The 20,564-nt window shown below is 42.8% G+C and overlaps 1 protein-coding gene across 3 annotated transcripts; it reads left to right on the forward strand.

Annotated features, from left to right (window-relative positions):
- Positions 1-405: 405 nt before the first annotated feature.
- Positions 406-20,254, forward strand: LOC125126027 (zinc finger protein 354A). Of its 3 annotated transcripts, XM_047777930.1 has the most exons (5): positions 406-590; positions 2,019-2,102; positions 6,592-6,718; positions 7,619-7,714; positions 18,113-20,254. In XM_047777930.1, the coding sequence occupies exons 2-5, from the start codon at positions 2,070-2,072 to the stop codon at positions 19,675-19,677; spliced, it is 1,821 nt and encodes a 606-aa protein (XP_047633886.1). In that variant the 5' UTR covers positions 406-590; positions 2,019-2,069; the 3' UTR covers positions 19,678-20,254. The 3 variants fall into 3 exon arrangements, with proteins under 3 accessions (XP_047633886.1, XP_047633885.1, XP_047633887.1); XM_047777929.1 differs by lacking the exon at positions 406-590 and having other exon boundaries at positions 1,637-2,102; XM_047777931.1 differs by lacking the exons at positions 406-590; positions 2,019-2,102; positions 6,592-6,718; positions 7,619-7,714 and adding an exon at positions 16,460-16,596.
- The last annotated feature ends 310 nt before the right edge of the window (positions 20,255-20,564 follow it).

Consider the following 20,564-nt stretch of genomic DNA (forward strand, 5'->3'; position numbering starts at 1 on the left):
TATTGTCTGCTCCCTATCTCCCAAAAAAGTTCTCCAGAGCAATGATCTCTGCTTTACAGAGGTATTTCAAATCTTTAACAATAAGGGACTGCCACCTTAACAGGTACTCCATACACTTTTGTTGAAAGAACGAAGGGGAAACAGGTTTGTTCTTGTTGGTTGTCTACTTGCCTTTCTATAAATTACGCAGATGCAGAGCTACAAGACACTGTACTCGGAGAACCTCCGTTTCCTTCCAGGAGAACCAAGTACCCAAGACTTGGCAGCTCAGAAAGCTCGAGGCGATCACAGAATGTGTTTTGGACACGTGACAGGCTCAGCAGGACCTTTCCTCTCAGACATGCGCGGAGAACCACACTTCCCAGAATTCTTGGGGGTTCTCGCGTGGACTACTTTTCCCAGAGGGCCTAGCGGCCTCCCACACCCGCCCCTCCCGGACCTGCGTGGGGCGCCGGGTGTTTGCCGCTGGTGTGAGTGGCTTCACGGTATAAGGTCTGCCCGGGCAACACCCGGGGAGGGGTCCCTACCCAAAGCTGCTGTCCAGCAAGGGCAGTTCTGGAGCCTCCCGGAATCCCCGAGGTCTGGGCAAGGTGAGCGGCGGAGGGTCGGAGGGTTTCGGTAGGGAGAACCGGGCCTCGGAAGGATGCAGCGCCGGGGCGCGGGGCACAGGCCCAAGAGGCGCGAGCGGGGCCTTTGTGGGCGCTGGCGGGCGGAGAACCGGGGACCCCCGCCCCTGTCCGCCTGTCCCCCACCAGCCGTCCCGGAACTCAGCAGATTGGGCGCTTCCTCCCCATTGGCCGGGCACAGCCACTCTCCTGCTTCCTCCCGACCTGTAACCGGCGCGCTAACCCTCCCGGCCCCGGCAGGCGTTTGAATTTGCTCCCGGCCGGCAGTGAACGTGAGAAAATCACTGCTTTCCCTTACCATCGCAACTGCCTTCTTGGGTGACAGGCGTAATGATGTCTTGAACGGAAAGTGAGTCGCCGGCTTCCCCCACTGGCAGAGCCGGGACTGGAACCCAGGTCTTTGGTTTCTGTTCCCGGTCAAAACAGCAGCCCCCTCCCCGCCACAGAAGAGCTGTTTTTCCTTTATAAAGGAGCTTTCTGTAAAAATCTGAAAATTATTTCCTTTCAGAGGCGGGGGGTGGGGGAAGAAGACTTGGGTGGAAAGACTTGAGGTGGAGAAAAGTTGTCACAGGTGCACAGGCAGGTTAGAGCAGGTGCTCTGGAGCCTGCCCTAGTTGGAATCCTGGTGCCACCCTAACTGACGGTGTGAACCGGGGCTAGTGGCTCCCACAGTACCCTCAATTTCCTGATCTATAAAATGGGGCTGTGGTTGTGGTAGCTGAACGATGTTATTCTAGAACGTAATACTATATTCTTGGAGGATAAGACTTATTGTACAATTTTTTTTTGTTGTGTCTTTTTGCCCTTTCTAGGGCCGATCCCGTGGCCTGTGGAGGTTCCCAGGCTAAGGGTCTAATCGGAGCTGTAGTTGCCAGCCTACGCCACAGCAATGTGGGATCAGAGCCGTGTCTGCAGTCTACACCACAGCTCAGGGCAGCACCAGATCCTTAGCCCACTGAGCAAGGCCAGGGATCGAACCCCACAACCTCGTGGTTCCTAGTCGGATTCTTTAACCACTGGGCCACTACAGGAACTCCTGTACAATGTTTTTAGGACCAAGAAAATATTATCATTTCTTTACTCAGTTCAGTCCCACAGCACAGTGCCAGCTGTGCTGTGGGACTGAAGATGTGGTCCATGCCTGAGACCTGGTGAAGCTCAGGGAATCGCTACTGCAGCTGATAGAGTCCTAGGTTCTTTTCCTCTGAGCCTGGGAGAGAGCCAGGTTGGTCCAGCCCTTCTCTCTGGTCCTGTCTGCTCCTGGCTCCTTCCAGCTTACCTCCCTGAGGGCACATGACATCATTCTCAGATGGTGTAAGGATTTCAGAATTGCTGATTCTGAGGGGTGGAAAGCAGAAGGGGCGTCTTCTTGGCTCCCTTTTTTTCTCTCAGGTCTGGCTTCTGGAGACTGCCCATTCTCAGGGGAAAGGACAGAAAGAGAACATGGCTACTGAACAGAACAAAGCAAGGTCTCAGGTGAGTTTGTCACCATCTCAGGTCTTAGGGACAGTTGGGTTTTTTTGTTTTTTTTTCCCTCAAACTAATGTTTTCTACCCAGTCTTTTTTTTTTTTTTTTTGCTTTTTGTCCTTTTAGGGCCGCACTCACGGCATATGGAGGTTCCCAAGCCAGGGGTCCAGTCGGAGCTACAGCTGCTTGCCTACGCCAGAGCCACAGCAACAGCAGATCTGTGCCAAGTCTGCGACCTACAGCACAGCTCACAGCAATGCCAGATTCTTAACCCACTGATCAAGGCCAGGGATCAAACCTGTAATCTCATGGTTCCTTGTCAGATTCGTTTCTGCTATGCCATGAGGAGAACTCCCCTACCCAGTCATTTTTGCCAGGATTTGGAGCCCAGGTTCTTTTCCCTTTGAAGAGTTAGCTCATCTGGTAGATGGTGGGTTCTGTAGGAAATGCTTGTTTCCAGCCCACCCCTTACCCTTTGGCTAGTGTTTCTCTTTTATCTTCCTAATAGGCACTCTTTTATTCATTAATCTCAATCCACTGTATGATTACTGATTTGACAAATAAGATGCTACATGTCTTATACCATGTAGGGTCAGAACAAGCAAACATGCACTCCTGGCAGAATTCCTTTCTGACCTGCCTCCTTTGCTTACTCATGTCCCCCCACCAACCCTTGGCCAGAATGCTTTTTTTTTTTTCTTTCCACCCCTGAGAAACTTCATGATATCTTCATCAAGCTGTTCCTAGTCCATATTTTTGTTTTGTTTTGTTTTCTTCCTCTTTACATTCTGGATCATGTGCTTTGCTCTTACCACTCTTTTGAAAACTGATTTCGACCCATAATTTTCATCTTTATGTTGGGAAAATGAGTGGGGACCCCATCCAGATGAGCCAGTGTGTGAACAAAGGGTAGCCATGTTGGAGAGGACATAGATGGAGAGGTCACTTGACTCCAGGGGCAGAGAGAAGACTCATAAGGAAGCAGCAGGGAGAGTTTCATGGGATACTGGCATTGTATACGGGGGTTACTAAGTGGGGCTTTTGAGCCAGATGGCCGGGTTTGTGCCCATATCTTCTGTTGTCATTTATGGGCCCTAGGCAGCTGCACCTCTCTGTGCCACAGTTTCCTCATCTGTAAAATGAAAACAAAAGCCCTGCCTACTTCATAGGGTAGATGAGAGGGTCACATGAGTTAGTACATCCAGAGTATTTCCATCAAGGTCAAGCACATAGTAGACATTCAATATATCGTGGTTGTGGTAGCTGAACAATGTCATTGTAGAACATAATACAATACTGTTGGTAGATAGGAATTACTGTACAGTGTTTTTAGGACCAAGAAAATACTATCATTTCTTTACTCATCTCCATCTAACAGTAATGGTTAATGTTGCGCAGGAATATTTGTTCTCACTCTCATAGCAAAGCAGTAGTTATTACCCCCATTTTACACTTGAGGAAACTGAGGCTCAAAGAAGTCAAGTGACTGGAAATCAAACCCAGGTATGTCTGGCCTCTAAGTTCATGCTGGTTATCGTCCAGCCATGCCTCTGGTGCATCATTCAGAACACAGGGCAGGCCCAGCCCCGGTGTTACTGGACCTCTTCTGCAGTGTGATGTTGTGTATCTTTTGGACACTTGAAACGTGATGGTTGATATTCTGAGACTGTGGCTAAGACCTGCCATTGCATTTTGGGTTGCTCTTTCCTAAGGCTTTCTCATTCCACTCCAACAAAGCCAGGCTGCTCTCTCGCCCAGAATCTTCTCCATCCCTACATGTAAGACCTATATGACATTTCTCCTATATGTATTTATTTAACCTCACCTGCTGCCCATATGTGAGTACCACATCGACTTGTGTGTAAAACTCAGTGACAGAAGATTTAAGACCAGAGGAAGAATATTCCCACCAAGTACTGAGTTAAAACTTAGCGTCTTGTCTCTGCCATTAATAAAGTATGTGACCCGGTGTCTTGACTGCCTTGGACCTTGTGTTCCTCATCTCTAAAGAGGTGACTGAACTTGGAAATGATAGATGGTCCTGTCCAGCAACACTTTTTTCTTTAGTTGTTCAAATTATTTCATGCATTTTTTTTGTCTGCCATTTGGATTATAAATTCTTTTGAGGGCCAAGATCATTTCTTGTGTTCCCGAAGTATGCCAGTAAGTTATTTTATTATGCATGTATTGCATGTTAATATTAAAAATTACAGAGAATAAAAAAATATGTATATATAAAGAAGTAAAATCACTCTTCCCCAGCATCTTGAGATAATCATGGTCCTACCTTTGGTATTCAGCCCTCAAGATAATTTTCTATACGCCTTTATTATTTACTTGAGTAGATAGATATGTATTTATTTTACCATTTTAACTTGTTTATTGTGATAAAAAATACATACGATTAAATTTACCACTTTAACCATTTTTGAGCATATAATTCATTGGCACTAAATTAACATTGTGCTACTACCACTACTGTTCATCTCCATTGTATGGATTATCTCATTTATTTCTCAACCCTGTGAGGTAGGCATTGAGAGGCAGTTTTGCAGAGTGGTTAGGAATGGAGCCTTGGATGGTCCATGGACTGGAGTTCCACCTCTACCACTGACTAGCTGTGATACTGTGATTTATAATATGACATCTATAGTTGGTCTTTGTCCCTGTTCCTGGCACATAACTTCCAAAACCCTTGTGATTTCCTAAGTGATTAGTAATATTTGGATTTTATTCCTGAAATTACTTCAGAGCAATAAAGGCAAAATGGTTGTTTTGTTATTTATGAAAAAACTCTTCCATCCACATCAGAGTTTATGTTAATTAGGTGACTTTTGGATCCCACCTAAGGCCCAGGACTAATTGCCAGGGGAACCAACCCTGATTAGAGGGCTTGAACTTTTAGTCTTACCCCCTTTTGTTAACCCCCTGGTACCCATCCACCACTGTCTTAGGAAGTTGAGTAATCACCAATGTTTAGTGATTGAATTAATCATGCCTGTATAATGAGCCTACATAAAAACCCAAAGGGTTCAAAGTTCTTCCAGGTTGATGAACATGTAGAGATTCAGGGAGAGTGGCGAATCCTGAGAGAGTGTGGAAGCTCTGCTCCCCTTCCCACATACTTTGCCCTGTGCCTCTCTTTCATCTGCCACTTCCTGAATTACATTCTTTTATAATAAACCATTAATCTAGTAAGTAAATGTTTTCCTGAGTTCTGTGAACCACTCTAGCAAATTAATCAGAAGGAAGGGGTCCTGAAAATCTCCTATTTATAGTCAGCAGTCAGCAGCATAGCTAACAACCTGGACTTGTGACTGGCATTGAAGGGCAGCTAGTCTTAGGGGACTGAGCCCCTAATCTGTGGGATCTGACACATTTCCAGATGTCAGAATTGAGTTTAACTATGGAACCCAGCTGGTGTCACCCAATTGCTTGGTGTGTGGAAGGACCCCTCCCCCACCACATCTGGTGTCAGAAATGAAGTAATATCGAATTGAAAGGGAAGGAAGAGTTCCTGCTGTGGTGCAGTGGTTTAAGAATCCAACTGCAGTGGCTCTGGTCACTGCAGAGGCTCAGGTTCAATCCTTGGCCTGGCACAGTGGGTTAAAGAGTCTGGCATTGCCACAGTTGCAATGTGGGTCTCAGCTGCAATGCAGGCATAGGTCACAGTGATGGTTCAGATTCAGTCCCTGGCCCAGGAACTTCCATATCCCCCGGATGAAGCTCTAAACTTTTTTTAAACAGGGGAGGGAAGAGAGAAAGGAGACCCACAGGAGGAGTGAGTTTTTCTTTCATACTAGATGTACGACTTGGATAAATTTTTCTTTTTCTCTTATGTAAAATGGTGACAACAGTAGTACCTTCTTAGGGTTGTTGTAAAGATAAAATAAAAATTTATACTAAAGATTAATGTAAAGCTCTAGGAATATTACTTGGCCTAAAGATATCATTCAATAAGTGAGTAAATTTCTCATTATTTAGTTTCCATTATTATTTATTTAGTTTCCATTATTATTGTCCTCACGTTTCAGGGAGCACACAGATTTAACCTAGCCTCTGTGAGTGATTATTTAGGTTGTTTCTGGTTTTTTACTGCTACTAACATCATGATAAATGTCCTTGCGTATGCGGGTTTGTGCACGGTTCATTATAAAACAAATATTGCAATTGGAGAGTTAAAGAATATGCACATTTTAAAGGTTTCAATGTGTATTATCAAATTGCCATTAGAAGAGTGATTTTAATGAACACTCCTACTAATGGGCTTAATACCTGCGCATGTCTCTTGTAAGTGATTAACACAGGGCCTGGTTCATCCTTCCGGCTACGCAATATATATTCATCACAGGTCAGTTACTCCTTCAGCAAATGGCCTGGAACCTTCAGGAGCTAGGATAATAGAGAAGCATTCCATGGTAGCCCTTCTCCTCCCCACTGCCACCTTCTTCACCCTGTGGGTGGTCCTGGGTGAGCTGGGATGGCTTGTCTCTGCAGGTGACAGTGACGTTCGAGGACGTGGCTGTGCTCTTCTCACGGGATGAGTGGAGAAAGCTGGGTCCTTCTCAGAGGAACTTGTACCAAGACGTGATGCTGGAGAACTATAGCAACCTGGTCTCACTGGGTAAGGATGCTTCCCCTGTAGGTACAGAATTCGGAGATGGGGATAACTCAGCACCTGGTTCCCTACATGAAAGCTGTGGGGCATCAAAACTTGAGCTGAGTTTTGCCTTAACTTGGTACAGATTGGCTCTCGTGAATAAATCTGCCAAATATTTTCCCCCGATAGGCACAGATTTGGCCCATGGAAGGGACTGTGCACAGAGCTGCACGTGAGATATTCCTTCCTGGTTCAGGCAGCATCTTTGCACTGTGCTTGTTCTGTGATGTGTTTGCTCATCTCAGCAGAGAACATTCCTCTGTTCTCTTCTTTTGCCTTTTCCAATTCTCTTTTTCTGGGCTCAGCAAACTTTTTCTGTAAAGGGCCAGGGAGTAAAATTTTAGGCTTTGTGGACACATATGGTCTCTGTAACATATTCTGTCTTTTTTCAACAATTCTTTGTTCAAGGGTCATATGTAAACACACCGTGGCCTAGATTTAGCCTATGTCCCATACTTTGCTCACTGCTGCCATCTTTCAAAGGGAGTCAGATATTGTTTTCTCATTTTTAACAAGCTACTTGGTACATAATCCTTTCCATAGATACTTGTTTACACATATTAATATACTTTATACATTTAACAACATTTGACAGTCTATAAGTATTTCCTCTTCTATAGAAAGCTTATGACACTCTATTAATCAAGGGAGTATGTTTACCATATTTCACTAACATACAATTAAATGTTATATCACTCCTAGCTCTTCCCTGACACACTGCCTCACATCGTAGGGGCACAGCTTGGGCACCCCACAGAAGTTCTTTGTATCGTCCTTTGAGTTTTCCACTCAGATCTGGATACCTCTTAGTGTCAAAGCAAAATCAAGTCCGTTTTTTCCTTTTTTTTTTTTCACTGTGACCAGGACTCCCATTTTCCAAACCCAAGGTGATCTCCCTGTTGCAGCAAGGAGAAGATCCCTGGAAGGTAGAGAAAGAAAGTCCTGGAGGCTTCTCCCCAGGTGAGTGGGTGAGGACTCTGCAGGCAGAGGGTGGTGAAGGAGCTGGGATGCGGCTTGGAGGTGTTGCTAGGGACGTTTCTGCAGGTCCTCAGGAAGTGGTGGAGTAGGCACGCTTAGGTCCCGTCATGAGACTCCTCTTGGTCTCTGGTAATCAATTTACAAGTGGTTCTCTCAGGACTTTTTCTCCTTCTTTCCTGTTGTTTCAGAGAAAGAATACATTTTCATGTATTCATTCAGCAGACATAGTGCGTTTAAGGAATTGGAGATGATTCATCCTGACTGAAGCACAGGGTATGTGGGAAAGAGATGAGGAGGGAAATGAAATTAGAAAGCTGGGGCGGGGGGGCAGGGCAGGGGGGTGGAGGAATACTGTGAAGTGCTTTGGTACAGTTCTTGAAGATGTGAACTATCCGTGGATGACAGGAAACAATTCACAGATTTTAAACAGAATTGTATGGTCCTTGATATTTTAGAAAAATTGGTCTGAGTCTGAAACACTTTAAATGTCCTTGAGTAAAGGCATAGCTAATGAAGCTGAGGACCCCTAGTCTTGCACACAGCGCCACTGTCAGAAAGAAGAGCCCTGATGTGGGCGGAACTCCAAGGCATGGGAAGGACTAAAGCAAGTTAGGGAGCCTTATTATGACCTGTCACCATTTCTGTGTAAAGAAAATCTCGTGGGTGTTTGTCTGTATGCATACTGTGTGTGTAAGTGCTAAGAGGAAAGGCAGGGGACACCTAAGCTGGTAACTACTTACGTGTAGAAAGAATGAAGTCCAGAACGGGAGTGATGAAAAGGGACTTTATTTACATGGGATGTTTCTAAATTTCCACCGAAAATATATTCCTGAAGTCCTTATTGTGTAATTTGAATTTAGTAAAAATGGTCACATCGTTGGGCTTAGATTTGAAGTGAGGAAAAAGTAGAGGTGGGAACCGTGTGGAGATTGTTGCATGATGTAGGCAAGATGCTATAACCCAGGCGTGGAGGAAGGAAAGTGCAGCGGGTTCAGGAGGGCAGGGGAAGGGCCCCTTGTTAAGGGTACAGGATGAGTTGGGAGTGGAACGGGTTTCATTTGAGGGGTGAGTGGAATGTGGGTAGAGGTGCCGGTGGGCAGCTCCGGAGGGTGTGCGGGGTTGGAACTCGATGAGGAGGTCAGGGAGCCCTCAGTGCAGATGTACATTTGAAGCCTTGAGCTGAGCAGGTGAGGGAACGAGCAGAGGACAGAGTCCCAGGAAACCTCAAGGTTTACAAGGTGGGTTAAGGAAGAGGAATCTGTGGCTGATCCCAAGAAGAAGCCATCAGAGGAGAGAAATGGCAGAGGCTTTCGGGAAGATGGGGCTGAGAGGTGTTGAATCGGGGAGGCCTGGGCTCTGGGGAGCCAGGTTCGAACCCCCACCCACTGCTCTCCTGTCCTGTGATGAATGGGGAGCGAGTTCCAGGCCGGGCACTGGTGGTGCCGCCTTGGACTGAAGGACGCAGGTCCTGCCCTTTTGGAGCCCAGCTGAGGGCACAGGGGGTGTGGAAGGACAGACTGTGGTGGGGACCTCAGGGGAGGGCCCCAGGGCCGTGAGGACCTGGAACAGGAGGGCGGGTGTGGGCAAAGCTTCCCTGAGGACGGGCCAGCTCCCTGGATGTGAGAAGCCTTCAGACACTGGAAAGGGTGTGTGTCGGAGTCTGGAGGGAGGAAGCCACAGGGAGACAGGAGCAGGGAGAGGGAGGCAGGGACCAGATCCCCCTGAGCCAGGAACCCGGTCACAGCACCTGGTCTGTGCCTGAGAGCCGGGCACAGCCTCTGAGGCACTGAGATTGCCTGACCACAGGCACAGGTGTGTTCTGCAAGGATCAGCCTGCAGCCAGCGTGGAGCCAGTTGGCACAGATGTGGGAGGGCTTGTCTGAGGCTGTCGTGGGGTCCAGAGGAGCCAGTGATGGCCTCTCCCGATGTGGGCCCAGCAGAGAGTCTGGGACCAGGCTGTCTCCATCTGTGAAGGGGAGCACTTTCTTCCCCGTACAAGGTGAGGGGGGAGCCATACTTGGGTATCTCTGCTGATTTTGGGAGTTTTGGGAGAACTCTGCTGATTTTGTGGGGACGGCTGTGACCACCACAAAGTGCACCGAGGACACGGGCAGCCTGGAAGCAGTGAAGGGTTAGGAAGTGGGGTGTCACAGCCTGTCAGGTGTGGGCTGAGTCTGGGTGAAAGATCCAAGGAAGAGAAGGAAGAATTGTTCCCTTTCCCTTCCCCTCGGGGAGCCTCAGATCCATGGGGATCCCCTTTCCTGGGCTCAGTAGAGTAGAAAGTATGCCTGGAGCCCACAGCTGTCCAGAGCGACCCTGAAGCCTCCTAGTGGTGGTGTTGAGTCCTGCTCATGTTTATCCCTGAAGGAATAACTCCGAGTGGGTGTCTGGAGTTAGTAAGGACATCACAGCTGACCTTCTGGATGGGATGAACCTCCTCTCTTTCTAAGGAGTAGTTCTAAGGCCTTCAGCTGCCTCTCTTCTTGGCTGCAGATGAGAGATGATTTTGGTTGTATGTGGCTTTGGATGATGTTAGCCCAATGGATTTAATTTAGGCTAGAATTTTATAAACACTATGATTGCTAATTAGCAATGAGGATATTGGTTTAAAGCTATACTTTTGTCGGAGTTCCCATAGTGGCACAGTGGAAACAAATCCAACTAGGAACCATGAGGTTGTGGGTTCAATCCCTGGCCTCACTCAGTGGGTTAAGGATGTGGAGTTGCTGAGAGTGTGGTATAAGTTGCAGAGGTGGCTCAGATCTGGCATCACTGTGGCTGTGGAGTAGGCTGGAAGCTGCAGCTCTGATTTGACCCCTAGCCTGGGAATCTCCATATGCCACAGGTGCAGCCCTGAAAAGACAAAAGACAGAAAAAAAAAAAAAAAAAAAAAGGCTATGCCTTTGTCATGTACCCATATAATATTTGAGTTATCCAACTGCCTGTCAAAGGAATCTGGTTGAATAAAGTGAGGTACATTCACACAATAGAATTCTTTTCAACTGTAAGGAATGAGGAGCACCTCTATAAATTCCACCGTGGCGTAATATATTAATAAGTGGGGAAAAGTGCAAAACAGGACAATGAGAACAGTACTTTTATCTAAGAAAGGAAGAGATACCAAAAAAGAAAAGGTGTGTATTTGCTTATATTTAAAAATAAAAATTAAAAGCAGATCAATAAGAATGGTTACCTATAAGGGAAGGAAGAAAAAGAAAAATGATTAAGAGAACAAGGATAGAATATAGAATTTTATAAGGTATCTTAGTTTTTATAATGTTGACTACGAAACCATAAAATATTTTATAAAATTATAAAACAGGATTGAGTAAAATGAAAAAGTTTTCCATAAATATTGAAAGAAAAAGGAAACAGATGACCCTAATTGTGTTTCAGATTGGTAGCTTAGTCACATAAAGAAGAATTATCTCAAATACCTTTAAATCACAGTAGTTTGAATAAAGATCCTTAGTGGTTTATATCTATGATATTAGGACTGTAATAAATATGTATTTGGTACAGAGCTCCTAAAACCCTAGAAATTCCTAGGTGATGAGTGCTACAAAGATGTCTTTGTTGTATTTATGAAGTTTTTTTTGGACTCTGCCTTGGGGCTGGTTGTTAGGACCAATCATATGATTAGAAAGTTAAGGAGTTCCCGTCGTGGCGCAGTGGTTAACGAATCCGACTAGGAACCATGAGGTTGCAGGTTCGATCCCTGGCCTTGCTCAGCGGGTTAAGGATCCAGCGTTGCCGTGAGCTGTGGTGTAGGTTGCAGACGTGGCTCAGATCCCGTGTTGCTGTGGCTCTGGCATAGGCTGGCAGCTACAGCTCTGATTCGACCCCTAGCCTGGGAACCTCCATATGCTGTGGGAGCGGCCCAAGAAATAGCAAAAAAACAAACAAACAAAAAAAAAAGTTGAAACTTTCAGTCCCACCCTTTGACCTCCAGCAAGGGGGTGCCAGGAACCTCCATATGCCGCGGGAGCAGCCCAAAAGTTGAAACTTTCAGTCCCACCCCTTGACCTCCAGTTGCCAGTGGCCAGTGTTTTAATCAATCATGCTCATGTAATGAAGCCTCCATAAAACCCAGGACAGGTTCAGAAAACTTTTGGGTTGATGAATGTAATAGAGATTTGGGGAGAGTGGTGCACTGGGGGAGGGCTTAACAGTTCCATACCCTATCCCTGTACATTGCCCTATGCCTCTCTTCCATCTGGCTGTTTCTAGGTCATATCCTCTTATAATTAACTGGTGAACTAGTAAGCAAAATGTTTCTTTGAGTCCCCTGAGCCATTCTAGCAAATTAATCAAACCTAAGGAAGGGGTTGTGAGAACCTCTGATTTATAGCCAGTTGTTCAGAAGTACAGATAATCTGGGCTTATTGCTAGTGTCTAAAGGAGGCAGGGGGCAGTCTTGTAGAACTAAGCCCTTAACCTGTGTGATCTGACACTGATAGTGTCAGAATTGAGCTGAATTGTAGGATACTTGGTTGGTGTCTAAGAATTGCTCATCATTGATGTGGAGAACATCCTCATATTGGAATTGGTTACAGGACATTTAATATCTTATAGGCAAAAATAACCTCAGATAATTAATGTTTATTTTGGTGGGTATAATTAAAGTATATGGTTATGTTTACAAGTAGAGTTCTTTGATAGATGTGTTCTGAAATGTTTATTGATGAGGTAATACAGAATTTACTTTAGCATACTCTAATGGAAAAGATGTAAGCGAGTTGTGTAAGTTTTCTCAGCCCACTCCAACAAAGTACCACAAACTTTGTGGCTTTAAACAACAAGTTTATCTCACAGTTGGAGGCTTATGTATGATTCTCAACCTGTAGCTCCCTCACTTTTCTGACTCTGAAAGATCTTGTGAGACATGCAAAGGCATGTGATGTTTTTATAGGAATAATTTTGAATCTGCCCAACTATAGGATATGGTGGGGAACATGTAGATCTATAAAGCTGGCTTAAATTTACCATCTAATCTATGGCTAATCCTTTAAAATCTCACTTTAGATGTTTCTTCCCCCAAATTTTGATCACCACCCATAAATCTTCCCTGCTTGCACCTGCCACTATCTGAGAGTAGTTTGGGTGCTGTTCTAAGCTCACATTTGCATCCATTCCTGTCTGTTTTTGTTTTAGAAATGATCACATCATGATGTGATTGCCTACTCCTTTTTTGTCTCTAATGCCAAACCCTGAACTTCTTAAGGAAGTTAACTGCTTCTTTTCATTACCAGGTCAGGAATGTCTTATGGATCATAGCGCCTAGGACAGAGCCTGACATGTTGTAGGTGCTTTTTAAATATTCCAATGAGTGAATTAAATGAGGAATGATCAATTTTGAAATAATAAGAGGAGTTCTGTATAGCAAGAAGGGTAAATTAGATGGGAAATAATACGGAAAGGTGAGAAATTGGGGTCAAAGGATCAAATTGAAGGTCAGTAGCAATAGTCATTATAGAGTAAGGAGATCCTGAACTTGGATATATTAATAATGATTGTTAGAGACATCTTAGTGATGAGATTTAAGAGATTTTGATGACTGATTAGGCTTGGAATGCAGGGGAAAGAAGACTCTGAGATGAAACCAAGAATTTATGGCACAGGAGTTGAAGTGATTATGATATAATTCTGAACTGGAATACACAGGGAAGAAGTTTGAAAGGAAGGCAATGGATTCACATTTGGAGGAACTGAATTTAAAAAGAAAGATACTTGGAGAGTCTATCAAGCAGCTGGGAAAAAAAGCTCTGTACTTTGAGGGGAGCAGGATAGTCATTCAGATAGGTGTGGGAGTGGATCAAATCATCTAGGGAGAGAAGATTGAAGGAGACTCCCAGGGTGTCATAAGCACCAAGAAAGGAAAATCTAGATCTAATTACAGGAACTAGTCAGGTATGGTGGTCACTGGCAAGATCACCTGGTCTCTAAACTTCTGACCTAAGTCATAACTTTGTTAATGAGGTAGCTCAGGCCCAGACTTGATTCTGGGACAGAGCAGAAGTTGAACTACAGGAGACAAATTTGTAGGCCTGTAGAAAACTTTAAAGAAATCAGAAGGAACAGTTAGGATTCCACAATCCGAGACTCGTGTCCCCTTCACTGGGAAACATGAATTCTGGACTAAGGAATTGGCACTTGAAGCAGAGTTGAGGTGAGTCTCCCAGTATTGGTATGTTAACACTTCCATTACAAAATATAAACTCCCTATGTCCTATTTCTCTCTTCTCCTTTAAACAAAACTTTTCAAAAGCTTTTCTATACCTGATATTTCTATGTTCTCACCTCCCATTGTTTCTTCTGTGCACTCCATTGGGGGCTTTCTTCCTTACCATGCCATGAAAAGTACTTATTAAATCCCAGGCAGTCTTTAGCTTGGCACAATCAGGGCTGAAGTTTTAGTTCTTAAATTATTTGCCAAAGATGATTACTTACACCCCCTGAAGTACTTTCTTCCTTTGGCTTCTGGAACACCATACTCCAGTTGTGCTTTTTTTCCTTTCCTTGACCCTAATATTGCAGTGCCTAAGTGATTTCTTTCAGTTCTTCAGCTTTAAATAAATACCTAACTATAGTTTTGACAGCTTTGACTCCTAAATACCTAAATGTAGTTCTAAGCTTTTCCAAAGTAATCTAAAAATATCTCCAAATAATATATACAACTGACTGTTTCAATATTTTCTTCAGTGTCTATTAAGTCATCTTAGCCATAACAAACATCTGAAACAGAACAGCCCCACAGACTTGCCTTTTTTCCTAGTCTTCTCAGTGACTTGTATCAGCATTCATCATTTTCAGGCTGGAAACCTAGGAGAATCCTTAACTCTTTTATTCCCTCTTCTCAGCACCCCACATACAGTCTACCAGCATTTCCAGTTCTGTTAGTATATGGTGAAGATGCAGTCACCATATACCTCTACCCCCTTTCTCACCTACGTAACCACAGGAGCCTAAGTGGTTTCTCCATTCCCCGCTTCCACTTGTGCCCCAACAATCTATTTTGTACACTGTAGCCAACTTGAGTGAGCATGTAATTGCCCTGCAAATCCCCATCATATTTAGAATAAAATTCCATAATTCTTACCATGACCTATGAGGCCTTATATGACTTGCCTCTATCTATTGCTCCAGTGTTATTTGCTATTTTTTCTTTTGCTCAGTGTACTCTAAGTCACCACACTTTTGTGTTTGCTGCTTCCTTTGCCTGGGAAGCTCTTGCTTCACATGTTTGTATTTTTTTTTAATTCATTTACTTATTATTTGTCACTTTGTCCCTCCCACCCCTACCACACACACACACACACACACACACACACACACACACACACACACACACAGAACCAAGGTCTATGCTCCTTAAAGGCTGGAACTCTGTCTTAGTCATCACATTCTCTGCATTCCCTAGAATATTACCTGGCCCACAGGAGGCACATAGTAAATATTTGTGAATGGAAAGAATGTCTCCAGTATATGCAGAAATAAAGAATAAGATAAAAACATGCAATACTCCAGAAACTGTGTGTAGTTCAGCATGCCTGGCAAGAAGCCAGAGGAGGGAGGTGACTGCAGAGTGGACAAAGGTCAGACCAGGTCAAATACCTTATTCACTATATTAAGTACTCTGGACCTTATATGTGAGTCATCGAAGATAAGGTGGAGGATCTTAAGAAGTTTGCAACATGGTAAGGTGTAGATTTTAAAAAGATTACCTGCAGGAGTTCCCTGGTGGCCTAGTGATGAAGCACTGGTTCTGTCACTGCTGTGGCTTGGTTCACTGCTTTGGCGTGGGTTTGATCCCTGGCCTAGGAACTTCAGCATGCTGTGGACAAGGCCAGAAAAAAAAAAAAAAAAAAATAGAAAGATTACTCTGCTTACAGGGTGGGGACTGAACTGGCAGAGAGCAAGACTTGAGGCAGGGAGATTAGTTAGGAGACCATAGAGGAAACAGTAAAGCATGAGAAACAGAGTACCATTTAGGTTCTTGAGCTCAGTACCTGAGCTCTAGTGAAGTTGTTGGTTGTAAAACTGCAGTCAGGAGTTCCCATCGTGGCACAGTGGTTAATGAATCCGACTAGGAACCATGAGGTCGCGGGTTCAGTCCCTGCCCTTGCTCAGTGGGTTAACGATCCGGTGTTGCTGTGAGCTGTGGTGTAGGTCGCAGACACGGCTTGGATCCCGCATTGCTATGGCTCTGGCGTAGGCCAGTGGCTACAGCTCCGATTTGACCCCTAGCCTGGGAATCTCCATATGCTGCGGGAGCGGCCCAAGAAATGGCAAAAAGACAAAAAAAAAACACAAAAAACAAAACTGCAGTCTTTACATATAAGCCTAAGGCAGAGTCTCTAACTTTGCCTTTTAAGCTACAGTCCAAAATTTTGGAATCTTGGCTGTTCTCTTCCCAGCACATCTAGTAACCTAGAACAAATGACTGATGTTCACAGGGAAAATACTCCATTTTTATGACTGCTTCCTATACTTCTGCCCAAATAATGTTATTGAAGCTTGATTGTTTACCAAGAATTAGATAGATAAGGAACTAGGAAAGTGTTGAACAGAAAAAATAGTAAAGATGAATGCATATAAAATTAGTCAAAGGTGAGGGTGGAATTGGGGGGATCTCAAACTCTAGGGAATACCAATCTTTTTTTTTTTTTTTTTTATAATCATAACAGTCCAGTTTCACAGGATTTCCATCCCATAACCCAAGCACATCCCCTGGGAATACCAATTTTTTTAAGGGGGAGCAGAAGAAGTTATCTATGAAGGAAACTGAGATGTTAACACTGATAGAAGAAAAAGGAAAAACAGAATATATTATGTATTCCCAAGCATGGGGAATGTGTACACAGGTAAAAAGTGACTATCATATAGGAATCTCAAATATAATGAGATGCAAAGGGTCCCTTTAAATGGTTACCTCTAGTGCAGAAGAAAATGCCAAACTGTATGTATGCACACACATATTCCCCTGGCCAAATTTAATAATCAGTGAATCCTATCTTTACCCAATTTTAATATTTATTGAATTTAATTCTGTTCTTTACCATGTTGTTATTTTAGCCCTTTTTTTTCTTTTTATATTTATGCCTGTGATATTGCTGATCTTTGACTCTTTTCTACCCTGCTTGCTTGATTCATGAGCAAGGCTGCTTTCCTGTCTTGCAACTTTTGATGTCATGCCTACCTGTGGCACCTCTGTAGATAAATTCAGTAATGCCTTCCTTTTCATACTAACTCTGAAACTGTCCCATTATCTGTGTAATGTACTGTCCTAGAAGGCAACTTCTATGTGAGTTGTGTATGTGTGTGTGTATGTGTGTGAAGTTAACATATAAGTAATTGAGAGTTGTTTATTGTTTAAATTAAGAATATGTAAGTAATTAAGGAAGATTAATAGAACACATATTTTGTGTGTAGTTCAATTGCCATTAGGAGGATCTCTAGGTTAATAGAGTATGCTTATCTGCTTGCAAAAAACACTTAGGGTAGAAAAGGAAAGTGAAATGTATTTAACTATAGATAAATATAATTACATATATAGTACAGAATATATTTGTGTGTGTGTGTGTGTGTGTGTGTGTGTATTTTTAGCCCTATGGTAAGTGTCTATAATAAGAAGAATCGACTATTGGAAACTCACAGTCAAGAAAGGACTCAGTTGGAGTTCCCGTTGTGGCGCAGTGGTTAACAAATCCGACCAGGAACCATGAGGTTGCGGGTTTGATCCCTTCCCTTGCTCAATGGGTTAACGATCCAGCGTTGCTGTGAGCTGTGGTGTAGGTTGCAGATGCAGCTTGGATCCTGCATTGCTGTGGCTCTGGCATAAGCTGGCAGCTACAGCTCCGATTCGACCCCTAGCCTGGGAACCTCCATATGCTGTGGGAGTGGCCCAAGAAATAGCAAAAAGACAAAAAAAAAAAAGACAGGACTCAGTTTATTTTTGAACTGAATCTGAAGGATACAGAGGAGTTTGGCATGAGGGAAAAGAGATTAAAAAAACTCTTCAGATAAGGAATGATAACACAAAGAGAAATAACATAAATATACTTATCATGGACTTTGGATTCTGACTCCAGATTGCCTTTTCTAATTCATGGCTCCCCTTTTATCTCTTTTCTTTATTCTCCATTAGCCATTTCTCCTTGTCACTCTTACACTCACCCTCTTTGAATGGGTTTATTTAATCTTCTCCTGTTGATTATTTCACTGTACTGCTTAAATCTCCTAAGTTTTCTATTCGCTATTTTTTTGGCCAGATACCAAGACGTTACTTAAATACCATCAATATTCATTCTGTACATTTAGTCCCGGTAGCCAAATGCCATTTCACATGAAACATCTTTGGTTTTCTTCTTTCCCCTCTAGGATGGAAGAGCAGTTATAAAACTACAAAGTCAACTCAGACACAAGATTCTTCATTTCAGGAGCTGATAATGAAAAGATCCAAAAGGAATGGACCCTGGGACTTAAAATCAGAAAAACCCTGTATATACGAAGACAGATTAGAGAAAAAGCAGGAGAAAAAAGAAAGTGTTCAGATAGTTTCAGCTACTCAAAATAAAATCCTCACTGTAGAAAGAAAACATAAAAATACTGAATCTGGCCAAAACATCAGCCCAAAGTCAGTCCCTGTTAGGCCACAGATGGTTCCCAGAGAAAAAACACCACCAAAATGTGAAATACAAGGAAACAGCTTCAAACAGAATTCAAATTTACTTAATCAACAAAAAAACAACACAGCAGGGAAACGGTATAACTGTAGTATGTGTGAGAAAACCTTCATCAATACTTCATCTCTTCGTAAACATGAGAAAAACCATAGTGGAGAGAAATTATTTAAATGTAAAGACTGTTCAAAAGCCTTTAACCAAAGTTCAGCTCTTATTCAACATCAGATAACTCATACTGGAGAAAAACCCTATATATGTAAAGAATGTGGGAAAGCCTTCACTCTCAGTACATCCCTTTATAAGCACTTAAGAACACATACTGTGGAAAAATCCTATAGATGTAAAGAATGTGGTAAATCCTTCAGCCGAAGGTCAGGCCTTTTTATACATCAGAAGATCCATGCTGGAGAAAATCCCTATAAATATAACCCAGGTCGGAAGGCATCCAGTTGCAGCACATCCCTTCCTGGATGTCAGAGAATTCATTCCAGAAAGAAGTCCTATTTATGTAATGAATGTGGCAACACCTTTAAGTCTAGTTCATCTCTTCGTTATCATCAGAGAATTCACACAGGAGAGAAGCCTTTTAAATGTAGTGAGTGTGGGAGAGCCTTCAGTCAGAGTGCCTCTCTCATCCAGCATGAAAGAATTCACACTGGAGAAAAACCCTATAGATGTAATGAATGTGGAAAAGGCTTCACTTCTATTTCACGACTTAATAGACACCGAATAATTCATACTGGTGAGAAGTTTTATAATTGTAATGAATGTGGTAAAGCCTTAAGTTCCCATTCAACACTCATTATTCATGAACGAATTCACACTGGAGAGAAACCATGTAAGTGTAAAGTGTGTGGGAAAGCCTTCAGACAAAGTTCAGCGCTCATTCAACATCAGAGAATGCACACTGGAGAAAGACCTTATAAATGTAATGAGTGTGGGAAAACGTTCAGGTGTAACTCATCTCTTAGCAATCATCAGCGAATTCATACAGGAGAGAAACCATATCGATGTGAAGAATGTGGGATATCTTTTGGCCAAAGTTCAGCTCTTATTCAGCATCGGAGGATTCACACAGGAGAGAAACCCTTCAAATGTAACACATGTGGGAAAACTTTTAGGCAAAGCTCGTCACGTATTGCCCATCAGAGAATTCATACTGGAGAGAAACCTTATGAATGTAACACATGTGGGAAACTTTTCAATCACAGATCATCACTTACTAATCATTATAAAATTCATATTGAAGAGAACCCCTAGAAAGTAGGTTTGCATGTGTGAAAGCCTGAAACCAAAGTTCATCAGAATACATGAGAGTGATGTAGTAAGTGTAATGTATATGAAAAACCTTTCTATAATTTAGTCCTCATCAAGTATTAAATTCCAAGGATAAATCTTGATTATGTAATAATGAGGAAAGTGAAAAGTGTTCAAGCCTGTCAGACACTTTTATAATAACCTGAGATGAACAATTAATGGCTGGAGACATTGACTTTGGGCATTTGTTAAACAGTTGTGTTCTCTCTACTGCAGTGTATGCTACATATCATATGTAATTGTTATAAATATCTGAGTGATGAGGGGAGGTGTGCACTGGATTTATCATTAAAATAAACTATAGACTGTTAACACTTTTTTTATAACTAACATTATAATAGCATATAAAAGATGTTGTTTAAGAGATTATACATTTTTTTAGAGAAAAGGACCAAATAAAAAATAAAGATGAACTGTAAACTACCTCTCACTTTATGGGGTTTGTCCTTTTCCTGACCTGATGTCAAACTTTATGCATGGATAGCATTTAAAAATAGAAATAAAAGTCTGTTCTCATCTTTCTTTGTTCTTCTAATAATTTCTGTAAGTTGTAAAATTTCTACTCAATTCTTAATACTATTTTCAGAATTTTTTTCTCTGAAGTCATTTATTATGAAAGTATACCTGCAATACACTGTGAGATATCTTCTTAGGTATATGAAACAGAAAAGCAAGCAAGTTTTCAAGTTTAAAGCTATTTAAATAAATATTTTATACTAAATTCACAATGGAAGGAGCTATCAAAAGTAATTTAATGAGTTTAATGAGGAGTTCCCCTGTGGCACATCAGGTTAAGGACTGGTGTTGTCACTACTGTTGGAGGTTTTACT

This window comes from Phacochoerus africanus, chromosome 4, assembly GCF_016906955.1.
Source record: "Phacochoerus africanus isolate WHEZ1 chromosome 4, ROS_Pafr_v1, whole genome shotgun sequence".
NCBI lineage: Eukaryota > Metazoa > Chordata > Mammalia > Artiodactyla > Suidae > Phacochoerus > Phacochoerus africanus.

Bases quoted from the DNA above. Each gene is read 5' to 3' on its own strand.
- LOC125126027 (XM_047777929.1), top strand. From the start codon at position 1,920: ATGACATCATTCTCAGATGGTGTAAGGATTTCAGAATTGCTGATTCTG. The intron at 2,103-6,591 runs GTGAGTTTGTCA...TTGTCTCTGCAG, and splicing joins AGAACAAAGCAAGGTCTCAG to GTGACAGTGACGTTCGAGGA. The intron at 7,715-18,112 runs GTGAGTGGGTGA...TTTCCCCTCTAG, and splicing joins TCCTGGAGGCTTCTCCCCAG to GATGGAAGAGCAGTTATAAA.